Consider the following 21,955-nt stretch of genomic DNA (forward strand, 5'->3'; position numbering starts at 1 on the left):
TGCTATATTAATCCTGTTAGTAGAGGATGGAAGCAGCAGACTATGACCTGCTGTGCTCCTCTGCTTGCACCAAAGCCTTTGGAGCAAACACACCATGGGGCACTGCTGCCCTGCAGCCTCCGCACGTCTGACCTGTGCATCCACACTAATGAGGGACTCGTAAGGAAGCAGCAGGCCCCCTGCCAGCACGGTTGGTGAGCACATGCTGCCTGGGTAGGGCAGGAGCACAGCCAAGTGCCAGGCTCCTGAAAGACTTCTTCACTTCCTCAACAAAGCCTGGGGGTAAGAGGGAAGAGCAAATCCACCTCTGCCCAGATGCCCAAGTACGGAGCTGCTCGAGTTTCCTGCAAGCTGGACCCATGAGGAACAGGTTTTTGTTCCTCCCCTCATCCTCGTGCAGGATTGCTCCTGCCTGATCCAGCGGTGAGGCTGAATGTGAGAGCAGGTGCTTCCAAAGAATGCACACAGCAACTTCTTGGAAGTATGGTTTAATATTAAAGTCACTCAAAATCAAAAGCACCACGTCATAGAATTCCAGTGTATTTTGTTACAACGCACACTTTGGGGAGGGGAGGCCAAACTCCCACTGAGTGCTTTACCTTCCACTACACCTGGTCCCAGCGGTAACTGAGGGGAGCAGCTGCAGAACCCAGCTCCTGCAGCACTCGAATGCTCACTGGTGCTGAGCAGCATTCAAACACTGCCCCTCTTCTGAAACCTCAGCCACTGGAGTGGTGATGTTCTGCCCATGGCTGAACTCTCTCCTTTCCCCCTGGTCCCCCATAGCCTGAGGTACACTTGTTAAAGTTGGGCTAGGAAAGCGTGAGTTGGTTAGACCTGTCCTACAGTGAAGCTCCTTTCTGAAGTCCAAGGCTGCTCCTCCAGCTGTGGCTTGTCTGGAAGCAAACAAACATACCTGTTCTGTGCCTGTCACTGCTGACTGAAGCTTATTCCAGTTATTCTCTACCCCTTCTGCTGCGAGCAGTCCAAGGGCAGCCTGCGGAGGCTCAGTTTATGTGGTTCCTCACTTGATGACTCCTCTTCAGATGTCTCTTTCGGATTTTGATCATCCACTTGACACTTAACTTCGCAAAGTCCGCGGCCTTGAACAGAGCCAGGAAGATGCCGCAGAGAAGAGCAATCATGTTCCAGGGGTTTGCTGTGACAATCTGGAAGAGATGAAAAACGTTACTCCCGTCATCTGATTCGGCGTCTACCAAACACCTACTGCTGTCTCCTGGAGCATGTTCCCTTACGCCACGCACGTCATGCCATGGTTTTCCAATTCCTTCCATCAGGAAGAGGATGCGCTGCACCAGCTGCAAGGTTCCTTTTAGGCTATTTAAGGATCCTGAATTTCAAACTTTAGACAGAGTTGAATTGGCATTTTTAAGGTAATAGATTTAAATTAATTGCTTGCTTTTTGTAAAGAAAATCACATTAAAGAAGCTCTTCCAGAAGACAAAGCACAAAGCAGCAGTGTAACACTAAAGCAGCCTTTGACAGCAGCATCTTCTTCTGCAGACCCACAAGTATTTGATGTTTCTGATTACTCAATTAGAAATGGAGTAATTAGAGGAACTGGCTCAAGAGTAGTTACGTTTGTTCATAGTTTGTGGACGAGGCCCCAGTGCCATGGGTTAGTGGTGGCCTTGGCAGTGCTGGGGAATGGTTGGACTGGAGGAGCTTAAAGGACTTTCCAACCCAGGTGATCCTGTGATGGAATCTGGTTGTCAGAAGGGGCCATTTAAATCCAGCGTATGGAGCAGGTTTCCTCTGCATGCTTTGCCATTCTCTGTTTTTATGGGGAGGGCAAATGTATCTGACCTCCTCCCCGAACACCAGAACAAGATGTAGCTCAAGTGCTCAAGGCACACACACCTGCAGTGCCCCCCTGCATATCTTTTAAGCACTCCGGGTCCTGCCCATGGTCCCACCTGGGATCCCACTGAGCTTGATTCTGAAGTGCACTTTTGCATTTGAATGCAGTACCAAATTCTAGTAACAAATAAAAGCTAGACCAGGCTATTGCTATTGTTCTGATGCAGCTGAGATTTCTTGCTTGTCAATTGATAAAAGTCATTAAATCGGTTTATCCAAGCACACTTCTTTAAGCAAAAATGTTCAGGCTTGACCTGAAGCTACCCTTTGCTGTAAGACAGAGACATGCTTTTATGTTAGCTACATGTACCTCCAGCTGCAAACAGAACACTGAGTGTCCCCAAGCCAAGGAAAGGCATCAGATGGTCCTGACCTCCGCAGAACATGCATTACTGGATATAAGGAAGAGCCTCAACTGACATTTCAGCAGTAACCTCTCACTCTTCCTCTGAATGAGGTACCAGAGGCCTGCGCATGCATAAACCATGAGCGTGGACACTCAGACAGCGATTCAAGAAGGGACTTAGCGTGTTACTCACATCTTGCACAGTCTGTATGAACGGATCTTTCCATTCGAATACCACAAAAAACAGCTGGTCGCTTCTTGGTTTAGTTCTCTGGTCAATGTAGTTCACCACGCTGGTCTGGGGAGAGGGGAAGAGAGGACACAAAGGTGCAGGTTACCTGCTGCATTGGTGCGCTGAGTCTGCTGCGCAACAGAAAAGGCTTGGAAGAAGGTGAAAAGAGCAGACTGCTCAGGCTCTTCCAATTCAGCCTTCCTCTCCCTGGAACAGCAGCTCCCAAGCTACGGGAAGGGATGTTTCTTCCAGCACTTGGTCATACTCTTCTCCTATTTCTCAGCACTGTAACTCTCAGAGCACATGGGAGCTTTACCACCTTGTGTTTTCTGCTCCAACCCCTTTGCTGCAGCTCTACCCTGTATTTCTACAGCTCACCTGTTCCCTACAGCAGACCAGCACCCCAACTACACTCAGCCACGAAAACTGCACACCAGGAAACAAGGAGTACACGAAGCTAAATGAAGGCAATGGAAAAGGAAGGAAAGGCCAACTAGCGACTACTGGGCTAGTTAGCAGACTGACCGACTGTGCGATGTGACCTAGTATTTGTACCCATCTTCCTGGTATGCATCTCCCAGCTTTAGATGTGAGAAGTTAATGGACTTCCTCATGCAAATTGAGCAGACTGTCAAGCAAAGCAAGTGCAATTTATGTCAGAGCTCTTTCAGCTTCTACTATATTATTAACGGGCATCTGAACCCCAAATTCACGTTTGTACCGATTCCTATTTCCTAGGTTTTATTAAAAACCAAAGCAACCAACCCACAAACCAAATCAAAAACCTACCCAACGCCAACACAGCATTCACCTACTGGTCAGAGCCCATAACTGCTGGACTAAATGGGTATTTATGGTCCCCAAAAGCTCAGCTTTCTCCGAGTTTGACTCAGTTTCCCCTTTGAGCCATGTTTGACTGGGCACTGCTCTCCCCTTAAGGCTTTCCCACATAATGCCCTGCCAGTGAGAAGTGAGGATTTCTTCTGCTTCATTCTGATCTCCACAAAGTACTCCTTCCAGGCGCACCATGGACTAAGGTAAAGTGTAGTCTCTGAAAGATACACTCTGTGGAAAGGACTGCTCCTCAGATTCTCATTTCTCACCACTGAGGATGCTTCCCCTCCAACCACCACTGAGAGCAAGGTATAAAACCCAAACCACAATTCTTTCCCTGTCCGTTAGTGTAAAAAGAACAGGAATGAAAGTCAAACTCATTTCACCTCCAGCTAAGTTCGCATCTCCCGCCTGCCTATTTTCTAGTTCTAAATGATGCAAGCAGTTCAAGTTACACCATGTTTCTAAGGATACTCAACACTTAAAAATCCCAAACGCAAACAACAAGCAGACATAAGAATCCTACAAAAGATACAAGGTTTATATTTACCTCTTCATCCTAACATCTGCCCTTGTGCCAACCAATTCCTCTTTCCACTATTAGCTGTTACTTAAGGCAACTCCTTTAGCAGTTGTTCCCCACCTTGATCTAAAGGAAGCCATGTTAGTACTTCTACACTGGCCTCTTCAAGCCCTTACCTCAGACTACAGGCATCACTTATAACACTGCATTCAAGGCCTGGATTTTCTGGCCTCCCATTAGATGTTTTCCTGAGGTATGTATGTCACAAAGCCACACCAAGAGCCAAACACACCCAGACATTGAGGCTTTTACAGAACCTCTTCATGTTAAGAATGCAAGTAACTGTACAGCCAAACCTGCTCCGTGGTTGCAATGAACGGATGCAATGAAACAAAACCCAAGCTCCTGATGCTTCACTTAACCAGCCAACCCACCCTTCTTCCAACTCATGTTGCTGTTTGCCCCAAGAACTGGTTCAGTTGGCCAGTCAGCACTGAAATCGTTGCAGTCACTAGTTCATAGCAAACTAAGACGTCCCTAAGCACTCTTTCTGAGTGGTTGGTTGGGTTGGGTTTCTTACCTCTTGTTTGAATTCAACAGTCTCACTGCCATCTTCTTCTTTCGTTTTCACCAAGGACATCTTGACCCAAGTTCGAAAGCCTCCGGAAAACTTCCAGCTGGAATATGAACTTTCACAGTCCTTCATGAACTCTGCTTTCTCTGGACTAAAGCAAAAAGACCGTTACTTCACTGACCAAGCCTGGGAGGTCCTGCTGCAGGCAGGAGAATGTCAGACCTACAGGCGCTTCAAAGCATGTTCAAAACCCAACTGCTAAAACTCAGCGTATCTAAAGCACTGCGAGCAGTGATGCTGTGATCAGTGACAGCACCTGCACTTGGGTTCTTAACTGCAGAAGAACATGAGTTACCTGGTGCCCTACCTTCACCCTGGGGTTCTGCCTGCTCCCAGGGGTTGGTCTGCCTTATAGGGGGGTTCATTCTGCTCATCTCTAGGACAAAGAGCAGAGCCAAGACCCCAGGAACAACTCACCCCAATGCAATAGGTGGAAGGAAGAGCCTAGAGGCAGGGCAGGCTGCTTCCTCCCATTTCTGGGATGCAAATGAATGGGTGGCAATGCAGACATAGTTAAAATACTTTGACATTTGTATTTAGTGTATTCCCATTATTTTGGTGTTATTTTTGCCAATATCATGGCTGTTTTCCCAGTAGCCCCAGAACAGCAGGATTTCTTTGTGCCTTGTTTTTAAATACAGTGAGCATAAGCCATTGTAAGGCTTCCCTCATGCTGCAAGTGGCAAGGAGGTAGCTCCAAGGCATATCTGGTCTCCATCCTTCTCTACAAACTGCACAGGACAGAGTGAATGAACCGTGCTGTTTACTTGGAGCTCCTCAGCACTGGGATTTCAGCCACTTTCACGTCATCTCTGTGAAATAAGCCTGGCCCTGCAGCTGCTTTTCCAAGGAGGTTTCATTTGAAATGAAGGGGGAAACCACTGCGATGAGTCATGAACCATTAGAGCACAGAGCTGAGCTTTACTAAAGATGGATTTCAGGCTGCAGAGATATATCAGCGTCCTCGAGACATGGGAAGGGGCTTTGACTCAGAGTAAATCCATCTCCCTACGTGAAAAGTATAATTTGCTTCTGTGACAGAAGGTCATAGAATCACAGACAGGTCTGGGTTGGAAAGGACCTTAAAATCATCCACTTCCAACCCTCTACCATGGGCAGGGACACCTCACACTACAGCAGGTTGCTCCAAGCCCCTGTGTCCAACCTGGCCTTGAGCACTGCCAGGGATGGGGCAGCCACAGCTTCTCTGGGCACCCTGTGCCAGCGCCTCAGCACCCTCACAGGGAAGAGCTTCTGCCTTAGATCTAACCTGAACTTGCCCTGTTTCAGTCTGAACCCATCACCCCTTGTCCTGTCGCTGCAGTCCCTGATGAAGAGCCCCTCTCCAGCATCCTTGTAGCCTCCTTCAGACACTGGAAGCTGCTCTGAGGTCTCCACGCAGCTTCTCTGCTCCAGGCTGAACAGCCCCAGTGTTCTCAGCCTGTCTTCATACAGGAGGTGCTGCAGCCCCTGCTCATCCTCGTGGCCTCCTCTGCACTTGCTCCAACAGCTCCATGTCCTTCTTATGCTGAGGACACCAGCACTGCACACAGTGCTGCAAGTGGGGTCTCAACAGGCGCATGACTGGGTCTGCTGTATTTGGTCTTTCAGGAGAAAGATGGAAAGATGAAGAAAAGCCGAGCTGAAGCAGCAAGCTCTTGCCCCAGAGAACAGATTTGTCCTGTCCTAGCACTGACTGGATTTTTACATCTCAGAGTTGTGTGTTTGAAGGCCTGGCTGCAGAGCAATGACTTTGCCTTCCTATGAAGGAGTGCATGCTCATCTATTAAGCCTGAGCAGAATACCCATCAGTATGTATTCATCAGTGTGCACTATCGCTGCCTTGTAGACAAGGCATCTTGGTTTGCAGGAACAAAAGGAACCCTGATTCTGGAAACTAAGGGAAAAAAAGACAGGAAAAGTAAAAATCCTGCATACAAACAGAAAGGAGAAGAGTTCCTGGAAAGAAAAACTAACATGCTTTGCCCATCAAGGCAGATGACATCCCAAGAGTGATAGTCCAAGTCAGCACTGTCTTTATGTATTTGTAGGTGCTTGTTTAGTGATCCCAACAGGATGGCAGGGCACCACAAGAAAGACATGGGCAAAGCTAAAGCACAAAGCCCACTGCTCCTGACCACGCAAACCAATGACACAGGGAGACCTAATGTGACAATGATTTCTTCCCCCTTCGCTATGTGGGTACAGCAGCAGCTGATGGGACAGGAGGAAGAGCACAGCTTTGCCACTCAGGGGAACATACAGAATTAGCACCCTGCCAGCCAGTCATATGCCTAATGCCTGACTAAATACAGCATCCTAGAAATGCTTTCCAAACCAACATGGAAAATTGAGGCAGGAAGTTATGACACAGAGCTGAACGTTACAGCCACAACTTCAATGGTAGGCAGACAGCAGCAGTGTACTTTGCCTTCAACTGTAATTGTAGGCTTGAAAAAGAAAGATTAGTAATATCTTAGGAGAAGCTGTGGGGGAATGATCTCAGATGGGATCTCTTTGCAAGTGCCCATAATCCAAACCACTGCCATAGAGTTAAAAGAGAAGCAAAAGCTTTGCATAAGTGATAGTAGAGGGCAAATAACACAGCTTAAACCCCAGACACACTAAGTGAACACGATATAGGCACTTTAAGCTGCAGATCAATTCTCCAGGCAGCTTCTTTTTACTCCTTTACCCCAAAGACAACCTGAAAAGGCTGCACATTTGTTTGTTGTGTTCAGTCAGTTCTCTCCTACATGGTCTTTTACGTGAATGGAATACCCTGCACCAGGCTTCCCCGGGCTATCAACTGCACCTCAAAACCATGCCAGAATTCCTACATCGCAGCAGGGAAAGGGACGTGCATGAGGCCACTGCCTCGCTCAGCCAACGCTCCCTGGTAACCACTGCCCAGCACAGACTGATAACATCAGACCATGACAGATGGGATCTGTCCCAGAGAGGGAAGTTACAGTCCCAGTTCTGGCCTGGGCTGTAGCGCTGCAGTGCATCCTTCTAACACCAATCTCTATGGACCAACTCACGGAGCCAGAAGCAGCTTAGGACATCCCACCAGCAGACTCCAATGCACCAGCAAGAGCTAAACCCACAGATGGGTCAACGCAGTTTGTGTTTATTGCCTTTGCTTTTCCCTAGGCTGAGGTGCCCTCAGCCAGCCACGGGGTCTAACGGAGGTTCTGATGGTACAGGACCAAAAGTTTTGACCCTTCTATATTATAACTTGTTTCTCTGCACACAGCAATCCAGACCACAGACATGAACATGGAGCTTTGTTTCGACCCTTAAATAATCTCTGATCTGTTCAGACTGGTATTCACCATTTTACATGACCACAAGTTCTTTTGCATGCTGTGCTAACAATAGTTTTGTCAGTAATGCACTCTTAAACCCATGTATTATACTAATGACAGTTCAGTAAAAGAACTTGTATTTTTAGCTACACTTTTAAGGGTTTCATTATTTCCTTCCCTCCAATTAATATGGTAGAGACAGGAGCTGCTGCTGGCTTAAAAACAGAAAGGAGAAGAAAGAAGCCAGTGCCTATATCCCTCCAACTCACAGGCCAACAATAGCACACAGTTCAGTGGTGTTCTGTGAAGGCCAGAACAAAACTAGCAAGCAGTGCCAGATTCACTGTAGTCTGTCCATCCAATTCTAACAGAAGAGAATAAAACCCTTGACAGAAACAACTGGACCTTACTTGAGCCCTCACCACTTGCTGTGCTTCAGAAAACAAAGATACAAATCTCAAGATACTGTTTTTATTACTGCTTATGGCTGATGCTTGCAGCAGCCTTCACTGATGTGATCATCGCTATTTAAAGCAAAGCAAGCTGCACGTAACATTGTCTACACACACTGTGGTGTAGATACAGCAAGACTCTTCTCACCAATTTCAAGGGGGTTTGTATTGTGATTTAAGGTGATGGAATCCCTACACATTTATTTTACAGTACTCTGCCTGTCCATCCCAACCTAAGCCCTTTGCAGCCCTGGCAAAAAGCTGTCATGATGATAACGCAGGAGTTTTATAGCATGTATCTCAGCATCTTTAATAGCACTTTACATGAATTGCTGGACACAGTGCTAAGAATATGCTCACATAACCAGTAAGTGAGACACCTGGTCTGGAAAAAGTAGTCAAAAGTGGCCAGTAACTGAAGTTTTCAAGGCAGTATGGAAGGACACACAACAGTTCCTACATGCATCTTAGCCCAGACTTCCCTTCAACTAAATTTAGCATCCGCTGATGAACCAGAACTCATTTCTATTTTCTCTTCATCTGAAAGCTGGACAGGATGAGTACATTCCACATATTCATCTGGCTTCACTTCAGAGTCAGGAGTAAAGGCAAACTTTCAACCTGCCCTGCGCCTGTCCAGCTCCTGCCCTGGGATGCCACACAGCAATACTCAATACTGAGCAAGACAAGCCATACAATTTGCACCAAGCTTTGAAGGATGCTATAAAAGAGACACTGAGTGCAGCGACAGGACAAGGGGTGATGGGTTCAGACTGAAACAGGGCAAGTTTAGGTTAGATCTAAGGCAGAAGCTCTTCCCTGTGAAGGTGGTGAGACTTGGAGAGCCATGGGTGACATCATCTAGTGTGTGGTGCCCCTGCCCATGGCAGAGGGTTGGAACTGGGTGATGTTAAGTTGCTTTCCAACCCAAACTATTGTATGATTCTATGATTCCACTCCAGCTAAAATGAGAAGATGGATCAGTCACTCCAATGGCACCAATGACAAACCAATAAAAAGCAAATTTGAAACCCCACCTATGCAATTATCACATTCCGTAGAATCTTACATAAAGCTCATAATGCAAAACAATACAGCCAAGCTTCCAGAGAAATCACAACAAATCCATCTAGGGATCTGATCTCAGTCTGATTTGAGCTAAAAAGGCCCTGCTTTTACTAGTTTTGTTGCAGCTAGTTCAAAGCAGTTAACAGGCTCAGCCCTTTACATACCTGTTGATGAACTCTTCAAAAGAAGAAAACAGAAGGTAGTCAATGGCACTAAAATCCTGGTCTGTTCCATTTAAATGAAACTGCAAAAACACCAGTTCCTTTTTCTTCACATCACGAGGGCCTTGAACAACCAAAGCATACTTCTGTAAGCAAACAGAGAGGTGGTGAGAGTAGCAAAGGAATCCTCATGTCCTGTTCATGAATTTGCCATCGTCACTACTACTGTATAGAAATCTAATACACATTGAGGTTTTCTTGGCTGCTACTAAGTATGCCCCTATTACAATACCTAAGAATGGCAGTTGGATCTCTCCTTTCAGTTTAAGGATGAAGCCTTTACATCGTCATTTAGTGTTTTCCTAAGAAATCAGCTTTAGTTTGTATCAGTCTTTGAATTCATGTGGAACCTGCATTCTGCAGGACAATCCAAGCTGTTTTGAGCAGTAAAGTCTACAGACTTTCAGCTCTTGACATGAAACAAGTCAGTGTGGAGTCTGGTGTGGAGAAGAACATCGGGCTTCTGATGTGAAACAGAGGAACAGTTTCGCAGCCCCCAGCACCTCAAGTAAGCTGCCACAAGGAGAAAACCACAACAACAAATGCTGGCAGGCAAAATACAACTTAATGTAGTGCAGGCAACATATCAAACAGCAAGCTGCTGCTTGAGAAAGGACTCAAGACAGTGTGAACAGGACTCTGACTGGTTCAGAGGTCTCTGCCTCCAGTGCCTCTCCATTCCTCTGCAGGACTAGAGCTTATTGGATCAGGAAGTTCCTAAATGAATGTACCACACACCATAAAATGCAGGTTCTTCATTCGTTAAAACATGCAAAAAGAGCATGTGAGTGGCAGAAATTAGACTTGCACCTATTTACTTTCACATACACTAAGGAGCTGCTTCCCTTAAGAAAGAAACGGAGACTAGACAAAAGGCAAAACATGAAGAGGAAATAGCTGACTAAATGGGTACCTATACAGTTTGCTTGTTCACACTTAGTTGCCTTCAAAAAAAACTGAGCAATTAATTTAGATACACACATTTAAGACTTCATTTTTTTCAGCATCTATTTATACAGAAGTTAGACTGCATTTTTAAGGGTGCTTTAAGACAGACTGTCACTCAGTGTACCCATTTTATTGGCTCACAGCATTTCAGTGTAACGAAACGCTTGGTGCCCAGTTACAATTCTTCCAAGTGTGACAAAAATAGTGCCTAATTCCCAGCAAACATACAAAAAGAGATAAGCTCTCCTGCTTTAAGAGAACAACTGCTCCTGCTTTCAGTCAAAGCCAGATTTACCATATCAAGGAGCATGCTTGGCTGTTCATTTAGGAGAGGAATGAAGCGAGACTTTCATTGTGAAAAACGACTTATTTTGTCCCATTCAGGCTTTCATGCTGCACACCCCCACGTGACAGCTGATGTTCCATAACACACACACACACACTGACTGGGGTATTTTACATTTCTGAGAACAAAAGGACAGATGGCTTGAAGAAAGGAAATAGAAGCAAGGATTTTTTTGCGGCACTCAGTGTTTTCACTTTCAAATATCATTAGGAGCAGAATACCCCCCTTTCCCCCAAATAAGCTTTGTTGTATTGTATTATTATTATTACCATAGATTGATTAGTAAAAGGATCTGTGTAGTTGATTCTCCGAGTGGTGCATTCAATGTCTCCTGGCTGACCTGGATTGATCAGAGGTGGAATGTGATCATAGTAATGATGCTTGCAGCTCAGCAGCCGAGCCTTGCCTGGATAAAAGGCAATACCTGTTTTGGGGAGAGAAAGAAAAACATTCATATATACCATAAACCTACCACTTCAGACCGAAGTCTGCATGCTTTAAGAACCTCAGTCACCTCAGCTGTAGAAGGCTAGCAAAACACAAGGTCCAAAACCAAAACTCCTTTTACACCACATATGCCACATTTATTATTGGAAACAAGCTTGCTTGAAGATAATCTAGACCAACTACCAAAAGCCCCCTGTGATGTGTAGTATTAGATATGATTAACCCACCCAGCTGAGGTGCCCTGTCTGGCAGGGACCCCTGACAATACTTTCTGGATTTATATGCATGTTGCTCTACTGCTTTAAGTGACATTTGCTTCCTGTTGCTGTATGAAAACCTCAAATGAGGAAAAACAAAAGGGGAGGTGGTGGGAAGCCTGCTCTTACAGTCAGATCTGCATGGTCTGAATGCTAGGATCTATTTACAGACCTGAGCCTAACTGACCATATAGAAAAACAACTACAGGAATATGGCAACAACTCGAAACACCTTTCAGCCACAATTACATTTGCAAAATGTGGTATCACTTCAAACAAAAGCGTAATTTTTAAACTGGAAACTGCCCTACGACTGTTCGAGCTGCACTTGCTACCACAGCTCTATTTATGAATGCTTACTGGATAATTTACAAAGATAATAACAATAGATAGCATTATTCCCAAATGCTTCTGTGGCGTAATCCCTCCTGCGAGCTGCAACCCAGTTGTCTGATGCCACACTGCATTTTGATGCCAACACTGTTCCCTGCAGTCACATCCCACTTGCATTGCCTACTGATGTAATACCAAGTTGTAAACAATGCGCAATACAAGCAGAAAGTGGTACTGTGGTTATTTTGCGGTTGGTTTGAGAAATTCACCTTCTTTACCGTCAACAGCATCTCACTGCCCAGTGCAGCAAAAAGTCGTGATACACATCCTATGTGCTACCCTGTTTGAACAATACAAGTCTGGGACTATTTCCATAAGGAATCACCTCCTTTCTCTAAAAGAAGACTAATTCCAGAGTCTAAAAACGCTTTTTATCTATGAAATGTTACCTAACACTCCACCCCAAAGAAGCAGTAAATGCTCTATCCCTGGCAGTGTTCAAGGTCACACTGGACGGAGCCTTGGGCAACCTGGTCTGCTGTGACGTGTCCCTGCCCATGGCAGGGGGCTGGAACTGGAGGTTCTTAAGGTCCCTTCCAATCCAAATTATTCTATGATTCTATGAAAGCTGTCAAAATCTCCCACACAATATCAACATTTCAGTGCAAAGTCAACACAACAGAGATTAAAAAACACAGGGAAGTGAATGACCTGGGTCAAAGCGTTAGAACCACTCTGGAGAATCAACACCAAACATTTAAAGCCATCTAAGATAAATGTGAACGTCAACTTAACCCATTCTGTTTGTTACCACTCTTACCAGGTGCATCATACAAGGACACTTCCTTGTAAGAGACAGACATCACTGGGTGCTTGAGCTTCTCCCTGAAGTCACTGATGGTTTGGTAGACAAGGAACACAGCTACAGCCATGAGCAGCAGATAAATAAACAGGAGAATTACTGAAAAAACATTCTTTAGGCAGGTCTTGCTGAAACGCAAAGAAGGGGCAGTGGTCCCCAGTTCACTGTCTGGAACCAAACAGAATATGGATTAGGACTTCAAAATACAGATATTTAGGCTGAGTTTATGAAGCGTTCATTGAGAGATCAGTCACTCAAGGAAAGTAACCCTCAAACTTGGCTTGATTTAAAAAAAATCCCTACAACTACTGCTGGTTTTGATGATGAGACAGATGCTTCCTTCTCAAGCATGAGCTATAATCACCCACAGATTGTGCCTCTTTCTCATTAGCTGAATTTGGCACTGCGCTTCAGGACAGGCAGGCAGGAAACAAGGGTTGTTTTCAAGAAGGACAACTCAGAAGCAAAGTTCAAAGTTCATAAGGGGAAAAAACAAGCCTGTTGATAGTCAATCTTTCCTCCTAGAAAAAGTAACTCCTTTTTCCCCCTACCAGTCTGAAGTGACTCTTACACATGCAGCATAGGCATCAACAGAGAGATTTAATATTGCAGTGCTATACCCACAGCTATCTTCACTGCATCTCCACCACAGCAGAAGTCACTAGATATTTGTTACCCTCTAGTTCATAACCTGTGAGTACTATAGAAAGTTTCAGTCTCCTTGCCCCCCAAGCGTATTCTCTGAAGATCTTCACATTAGTTTCACTTGTACACAGACACTGCTTTCCCCATACTCTTTGCATTCACTGTTTCTTTTGCCAATACTTTTAAGGAAAATGCTCACGTGCTCCTGATTTACACACCATGTTTTGACCAGAAGCATTAAAACATATAAAAGGAGATAAGTAGGCGTATTTTACCCCGGCTCTTCTGTGTAGTGTAATTTAATGAGTCAGGCCCTGCCACATTCTGCCCTTCAACTGTAATAGCATGGTTTGGTGTTTGCTCTTTACCACAGCAAACACCAGCCTTTTAGTAAATCCTATTGAACACATAACCTCTTACCATAGTCACATATGCACTCCCAAGAGATCACAGCCAAGGAAATTAGGACACTAATACGCATAAAATTGCACTATGGAAACAAGTATGTCTTGAGCAGCTGTAAAGCATTTAGACAATTCTCACTGCAGCTTGGCTTATCTTAATGCCTACACCTGAGCTGCAGTCAGCCCACTTAGCACTGTCCTCACCCTACAAAGCAGGTCTGAACAGTCTAACTAAAACCTGTGTAAAAGCACATCTGTTCAATATCACATCTTGCTCATGTGAACCTGGCACAGACTCTACTTGCAATCCACTGCAACTCAGGTAAGATACAGCATAAAGGAAGATGACCTACTGAGCTAGCTCAGAACCAGGTATGCTCAATCTTCTTTGACTGAGCACAGTTCATGACAGAGAAATGTCCTCACCTCAGTCCCTGGAAAAACTCCTGGGCTTTCCATGAGTGCTTATTCCACAAATAAGTAATTCAGTAGTTTATTCCCCCAAATAAGTATTTTAGTGGCTTGTTTGCTTTCAGAAGTGCAATAAAAAAGATAAATACAACAAACCACAACCAAATCCATACATAGAAGCAGCTTATCAGGCACTTAAAATGGGTAATCTCTGAGTCAATACATCTCACCTGGTAGAATAACAGAGCTGGCATCTTCATGCACTTCCATCGCTCCTTCTCTCTCATCTGTTGGGTTTTCAGATGCTCGCTCCACATCTTCACTCAGCTGTGTAGTTAAAACAGTGGTTCAATTTCCAAACATGCTCTCAACTTGCAATTGCTGGAATTTCTATGGTACAAATAAAAGAGGCTCCAACTAACCAAACACACAAGAACATGCCCCCAGTCCAAGAGCACCCAACATCTGCTCCACTTGTGAACTAGAGCCACATTTATGTAGACCCACAGCTAAAAATTAAGTGACTTGCTGCAAAAAGAGAACCAGCACATTACATTTAACCTACTTCTACCCTGCCACTTCACCAATAACATCACCATTTCTTTCAAGATCAAAGCAATTGTTCCCCTGGCAGCTTCAGCTCACTTTAAACCCCCAATTAGGACAACGTCCTCTGAAATAAGCAGGAACTTCATCACTCAACAACGTAGTTTTAGACATAGACAAACCACAGCACATACCAGCACACAGAGCATTAGCACATCTTAGGAAAGAGATGCAAAAAGAGCGAGTTGCATTTTGACAGGTATTAGGACAAGCAACTCAAATGCAGCCTCAGCCACATAGGTAGTGGGTCATTACAAGACAACAGTCAAACATCTCCACATTTCTGGTACTTAGTTGAGCTCACTAGACATATTATTACATATTAGCGGTTATGCAACTAACTATTCTTCCACTCCTTCCAAAACCAGATGTTTTCTTCTTTTGCTATTCAGATTTCTGGGCCCAAACTGCCAAGATACTTCTGTCAAACGCAGCAGCTTGTCACATCAGAGAGGCACCACAGGAGATCGTGAAGCATTAGACTTTATATATATATGAAGTATCTCCTGTATGTTTTCCAAATCTCTTTTGTGGCAGGGACTGACAAACAAGTTACAGCAAGGCAAACCTTGCACATTGTGTGCCGCACAGTAACTGTCCAAGCTAAACACTCAGCATCGCCTACATCACTAGGTAAGGAAGATTAGCTTTGTTCCCACTTCAAGGAAAATGGGGGCACAGTTAATGCAGCAGCCACACTGACTGCTATTAAACCTCACACCCCCAACTTACTCAACAGTAACGCCCGTGTATCCATAAGGAAGTGCTTTTCTTTCACCCAACTTCAATTCAGTATTGAAACCATCATTACACCATTAACAAACCATCATTTGCACTTCTTAGGAAAGAGTCCACTCCTTTTACGTCTTCGCAGTCTGACGTAAAGTCTCCATCACCTCCTGCTGGATTCCTGTGTTGATTTCCACCATGCAAAGCAAGTTGAAAGCAGTTACCCAGTTGTTTTTAAATGCTTTGCACATAAATAAGGCATGGTTTCCCATGGTGTGAGGCACGGAGCGAACAGGTAACTAATAGGCTGAACTCATCAGTAGGGTCCAGTAGAAGATCCTTTTTTCACTTATCTTCATAAAATACGGCTAAATTAACACCCGCTCCTTTTTGCAGAAACACACAAACCAGTTTTATTTGTTTACCTGACCCAAAATAAGCTATTCTGACATAAGAAGAATGATTCCTGAACCTCCTGTACCGGTTCAGCTGAATCGGCAAAAAACCAGTTCAAATTACACTCATGCAAATCCCTTACACAGAGCTGATCCAAAAGGTTTATAACATCCGTTATAAAGTCACTGCTGTTTCTCAGCTGACTCCACCACCTCTCTGGTTCAGTCACAGTTCCCAATGCACAGGCACCTCATCCACTGGGGGTATGCAGAGGTTAAGCAAGTTCTGCTCCTGACAACAAGGAGATCCCAGCACAAGTTCAAACAACACAATATGCCACATCTCTTATCCTCTCAAGAGCATCTACAGCAACTCTTCAACACACAGAACAAAAACTCAGAAAAGCTAACCTTTCAGTATTCATCAGAAACAAACCAAACCCCTAAACAACATGCAACTATGGTTTCTTATCTCTGCTCACTGGGCAGACACGGTTTCATAAGCTTTTTGCACATAAAGCCAGGGGAGGACAGCTAGTCAAAAGCAGGAGTGCCAACACTGCCTGAGGCACAGTGAGGAGGTTCAGCTGATGTGTAAGACCTCTAAAACCAACTAATGCCACTGCAAACGCTGAACACCTGACTTGGCAAGAAGTTGCGCAGACCCACTGAGGCCACCAGGAGCCTAGCACTGCTCCTGGCTCAGCTACCATGTTCTAAGCCAACAGATGCCATAAGGCACGCAGCAGCACAGACCTACAAACCCAGTAGCTCACAGGCACACTCAGCTACAACCTCATAGCGACAGGAAGCACAGTACGACAGGTTCTTCACACTTGAGAGAATCCCCACATCAAGGCAAAAGACAACAGTGAAGCTGGTGTATGCCAGCAGTGTTCACCCTCACAGGCTAGCTCTTCCTGCATCCTATTTTTGGCAAAGAGGTGAAGCATGGTGCTAATGCAGAAGGAACACAAATGTGCAGGGTAGTTAAGCTTGCAATAGGATGCAGATAGGATAGGATGTCAAGAGCAGGAAGGGCATGGAACAGACCTTTGTTCAGCATTCCTCTGGGTTCAGCACTTACAGCGGAGCGCGAAACAACAGCAGGAGCCTGCCCATGACCTGGCAGCTCCTTTTCATGCCTGCACATAGAAAAGCACTGAACAAAGAGAAGATCAGAAAAGGCAATTCCAGACATGTGAGTGCCCCTGCTAGGGACAGGAGCATCACAGACTGCCCCAGATGCTGGAGAAGGGATGGAAACACAGCCACTGCACTTACACAACATCTAGACTTGGGGCATGGCATCTGGGACAATCCCTGACATATGGAGCAGTGGCAGTGCTGGGTAATACACATGGTAGAAGTGTAACATGCATAGTCCAGGCCACGCTTCAGGCATCGATGTGACTTCATTAACACTCTCAAGTACCTTCCCTACATGCAAGCTCTTACATGAGTCAATTTCATCCTGATAACCATGCGATAAAACCATCCTTCTGGATAAAACCCTCTTAAATAAAAGGAGAACTTGTCCATACAGGCTTTTTGCTGCTCCACTGATACATCACCTTCCAATGCCTTCTAGCCTGGCACAAAAACTAGAAGATGGAAACTAAACAGACACTACTAAATTAAAAAAGAACAAGGAGTAACGGGCTCAAACTGAAACAGGGCAAGTTCAGGTTAGATCTAAGGCAGAAGCTCTTCCCTGTGAGGGTGCTGAGGCGCTGGCACAGGGTGCCCAGAGAAGCTGTGGCTGCCCCATCCCTGGCAGTGTTCAAGGCCAGGTTGGACACAGGGGCTTGGAGCAAGCTGCTCCAGTGGAAGGGGTCCCTGCCCGTGGCAGGGGTTGGAGCTGGGTGAGCTTTAAGGTCCCTTCCCACCCAAACTATTCTGTGATTCCATGATTCTACATTAAAACAGAGCCCCAGAGCACCCATCACATGCAGAGGAAGGCAAACATCTGCACCCGTTTCGCCTGCAAGATGCAAACAAAAGCGCTCTGCTGCAAGTCTATCGCTACTGAACTTGGCACCAACAGCTCGTATCCCCAGCACGAGCGATAGGAACGAGCCCGTACATTGATATGCAAACCACGGGCTGCCTCGGGCTCAGGAGGATAATGCGGCTTCAGTGTCGGGTGCCACAGCTCCGGTACCAAAGTGCTTCGCACGCCCGACATAAGCCCTCTTGGCCATGGAAACCCCAGCGACGGAGCTCACCGGCCGCTGTACCGAGCCCATGCTCCTAGAGAGCCGTTCCCGGCCGTTTTAACCACGCTGATGGGTAAAACATGACACGGAGCGTACCCGGAGCCTCTTTCTGCGAGTGCCGGTGCAGGCACCGGCCGGGCTGGGACTGCACCAGCCGGGGGATGGCACCTCCCTCACCGCCCGAGCCCACAGCGACAGCGCTCGGCAAGCCCCACGGAGGGCACCGCTGCCCAGAGGGGCTGCCCCGGCCCCTCCCGTCGGGTCACCGGCTACTAGCCCTGCCCCTCGTACCTCCTGGTAGGATGCGGAGACATCGGGTCTCAGCATGGCATCGGCGGGCGGCGGCGGCAGCGCGGCCGGGTCGAACCGGACCGAACCGGACCGAGCCGAGCCGAGCCGAGCCGAGCCGAGCCGAGCCGGCCGGGCAGGGCCACGCAGGCGCCCGGACCCACCGCCCGCTCTCCGGCTGCTTCCCGCCCCGGTGCCGCGGCCTCGGCTCCGCGCTGCGGGGGCTGCTGGGAGGTGTAGTCCAACCGCGGTGATGGCCGCCGAGCTCCGCGGAGGGCCCGGCCGTTCCTGCCCAGCTCCCTCGGCCTGCGCAACGCAGAGCCGCACAGTGCGGCGCGGGTGCGCCTCACCCGCGTAACCGGGGCTTGCAGGGTTTATAGTGAACACTGTGAGACCCCCCCCTGCAGGCCTGACCCAGCTCTGGGGCAGCAGCACCAGAGGGACGTGGAGCTGTTGGAGTGAGGCCAGAGGAGGCCACGGAGATGCTGCGAGGGCTGGAGCAGCTCTGCTCTGGAGCCAGGCTGAGAGAGCTGGGCTGGGGCAGCCTGGAGAAGAGAAGGCTCCTGAAGGGGGGACCTGAGAGCAGCTCCAGTGCCTAAAGGGGCTGCAGGGAACCTGGAGAGGGGCTTGGGACAAGGGCCTGTAGGGACAGGCCAAGGGGAATGGCTTGAACCTGCCCGAGGGGAGGCTGAGCTGAGCTCTTAGGCAGAAGCTCTTCCCTGTGAGGGTGCTCAGGCGCTGGCACAGGGTGCCCAGAGAAGCTGTGGCTGCCCCATCCCTGGCAGTGCTCAAGGCCAGGTTGGACACAGGGGCTTGGAGCAAGCTGCTCCAGTGGAAGGGGTCCCTGCCCGTGGCAGGGGTTGGAGCTGGATGATCTTTAAGGTCCCTTCCAACCCAAACCAGGCTGGGATTCTCCCTACTGAGGACACAGAAGTGCACTCTGTGGTGACAGGGAAACGAGCCTCCTCCACACCACACACTTCACAACGTGAATTCCCCTACGCAAGAAGGAACTCGATGGAAAAAGCCATTTAAACCCATCCTGCCAGCTCTCCCCAAGATGCACACCATTCATGTTTTTAATTGTTAGTTTTTCGCTGCTCAGGGCTGTTTGCAGGACACCAAACCAATGGATGCACCTGGCAAAGCAGACAGAGCTTCTGCAGGGCTCATGTGAAGCCTCACCCGTGCTGCACCAGCCCAGCAGCAGCAGCAGTGGGGTGCTCCGTGAAGATAAAAGCCAAAACCACATGTGAGCTGACTCATGGGCCACCCGTCCACAAATACCTACGCAGCTATTTTCCTCCCCAGCACGGAAGTAATTGTTAATGTTTCATCACTGGGAAAAGCATGCACAACGTTTCTTGCATTGAGATGCAACACTGTAGAGGAGCCGCTCAGACCTTTTCCCTATGCCTAAGACCCACACCTCTAAGTTAATAACCGAGGTTTGAAGTCTTTTGACAACAGCAATGCTAATATACAGCTTCTCCTTTCAGAAGGAAAACGTTTTAGTTCTTGTTACTCAATGTCCAGATGTCAGAGGTTCAAAGGCAGGCTCTAACGGAGCCCCAAATCACTAACACCTCAGGCAGCTGCTGGTTAGTATTCAGCACCTGCAGCCCTCCCCTGGGGAGGCACTGATAAACTATTATTACAGAATAAAAGGTAAATCTATAATGTGATTGAGCCAAACCGACAAACTGGACTTTGCCTCTTTCCCAGCAGCACGGGCTTTGTGGAAAGCCACGTAGGGGACTGGCAGGCAGAGCAACCAGGCAAATCCAGAGCTCTGCATGTAATGGCAGCATTCATGAGCTGTTTGGTCCAAAGCCTTCCTCAAGGTCCTTTTTCTGCCTTGTAGTGTGTGGAGTCAGCACATGGACGTGATGGACAGCTGGGATGAGAAGCCTGTTGTGAAGCCCAGCTATTGTTTAGCCAATGTAGGCAAACTTTGTTGCTTAAGGAGAATCACAGCAACAACCACGTAGGAGCAACACTCAGCTTGCAGCACCAGCTTCAGCCTGCGGCAGCCGGCTCCCTCATGGAGCTGCCTGGCTCCACAGGCTTGGCCTGGCTCTTCATGTGGGGATGTGCCCCAGTGGTCATCATCCCCATACTGTGGTGACATGTCCTCACTGCCCTGGAGTTCTCATCTTGAGCTGCTTTTGTCATCCAGAAGAGAACGATGGAGATGTGGTTCTGGATTAGCCACTTCAGCTCTGCTTGCCTCTGGACAGCCTGTGGGTGTTAGCTCACGCAGCATGGAACAGGTTTCCTCTGAGGCAGACACAGGGATTTTATACAAGCACAGTTTTTAAACAATCCTCAAAACAAGGATGTTTCTATCTCCTGTTTGCTGTCCAGGTCCTTTGAACTGTTCAGCTTTCACAAAACACTGTACATGGAGCAGAGGTACCAAACAGGGATCTGGATTACAGCCCAGTAGTCGGGAAGACGGGGTACCACGGCATTACACATCCAGGCTTTAAATCCTTCAAGTCCTCACTTGCCAGCAGTGCAGTGAGAGATGTGATACATGTATCTAAATTGTAAAAAGGTTCTCATTTCCTTAATTCTATATAGGGTTACAAACATCAAACTGCTTACTTTTCTGCCAGCCCAGTGTTTCCCTGTGCTGTATTTATAGCACAGGGAAATCACAGCGTTTGAGGACTTCCTATTTATTCTCTCCTTTCTTAGGCTATAAAGACAGTTTAAAGTCATAGAAGATGAAACCTGCCCTTCGTGTGCTGATTTGCGAACAAGTATTCCGACCAGCAAGCACAGAAGCTTCAGAGCAGAAGGATGAAACCTGAGGGGTCTTTTTGTTAGAGTTGCCAGCAGTTACCGTGCCTGCTGCATGCCCCGCAGGGCAGAGCGCTCCCTCTGCGCCACTCATGGCCCTTCCTCAGGGCAGCACCGCACACTTAGAACCAGAGAATTACAGAATCATGGACTCAACCGGGTTGGAAAAGCCCTTTAAGCTCATCCAGTCCAACCATTCCCCAGCACTGCCAAGGCCACCCCTGCCCCATGGCACTGAGTCCTTGTCTCCACGGTGTGTGAGCACTCGCAGGGCCGGTGCCTGCAGCCCTGCCCTGGGCAGCCTGTTCCAATGCCTGAGCACCCTCTGGGGCAGGAATTGTTCCTCAGCTCCATCTGAACCTGCCCTGGGGCAGCTTGAGGCCGGTTCCTCTTGTCCCATCCCTTGTTCCTTGGGAGCAGAGCCCAGCCCCTCCTGGCTCCATCCTCCTGTCAGGCACTTGTAGGGAGCCATCAGGTCCCCCCTGAGCCTTCTCTTCTCCATCTGAACCCCCAGGTCCCTCAGCCGTTCCCCATCACCGCTGTGCTCCAGGCCCTGCACCAGCCCCGCTGCCCTTCCCTGGCCCCGCTCCAGCCCCTCACTGTCCCTGTTGTAGTGAGGGGCCCTCCCTGTAAGACCTGAGCACAGCGCTCGGTGTGCTTTGCTCTCTCCCTGCTCTCACTTCCCCGCGTACCTCCACCTAAAGCCGCCCCATCCCGCCGCCGGCCGCGGCTGTCGGGGGCGGTGCCGGAGGAGG

General features: G+C 47.6%; 1 protein-coding gene across 5 annotated transcripts; it reads right to left on the minus strand.

Moving 5' to 3' along the window:
* Positions 1–472: 472 nt before the first annotated feature.
* On the minus strand, positions 473–21,911 carry PACC1 (proton activated chloride channel 1). 5 transcript variants are annotated; one of them, XM_065679379.1, is made up of 8 exons: positions 21,893–21,911; positions 14,386–14,482; positions 12,654–12,863; positions 11,066–11,220; positions 9,446–9,588; positions 4,397–4,541; positions 2,421–2,525; positions 473–1,169 (listed from the first exon to the last, which is right to left on the minus strand). In XM_065679379.1, exons 2-8 carry the CDS (start codon positions 14,423–14,425, stop codon positions 1,008–1,010), a joined length of 960 nt encoding a protein of 319 aa, XP_065535451.1. In that variant the 5' UTR covers positions 14,426–14,482; positions 21,893–21,911; the 3' UTR covers positions 473–1,007. The 5 variants fall into 5 exon arrangements, with proteins under 5 accessions (XP_065535451.1, XP_065535452.1, XP_065535447.1 ...); XM_065679380.1 differs by lacking the exon at positions 21,893–21,911 and adding an exon at positions 18,396–18,602 and having other exon boundaries at positions 12,654–12,755; XM_065679375.1 differs by lacking the exon at positions 21,893–21,911 and adding an exon at positions 18,396–18,601.
* Positions 21,912–21,955: the final 44 nt, after the last annotated feature.

The sequence above is a fragment of the Lathamus discolor genome, chromosome 5 (assembly GCF_037157495.1).
Source record: "Lathamus discolor isolate bLatDis1 chromosome 5, bLatDis1.hap1, whole genome shotgun sequence".
In the NCBI taxonomy this organism is placed as follows: domain Eukaryota; kingdom Metazoa; phylum Chordata; class Aves; order Psittaciformes; family Psittacidae; genus Lathamus; species Lathamus discolor.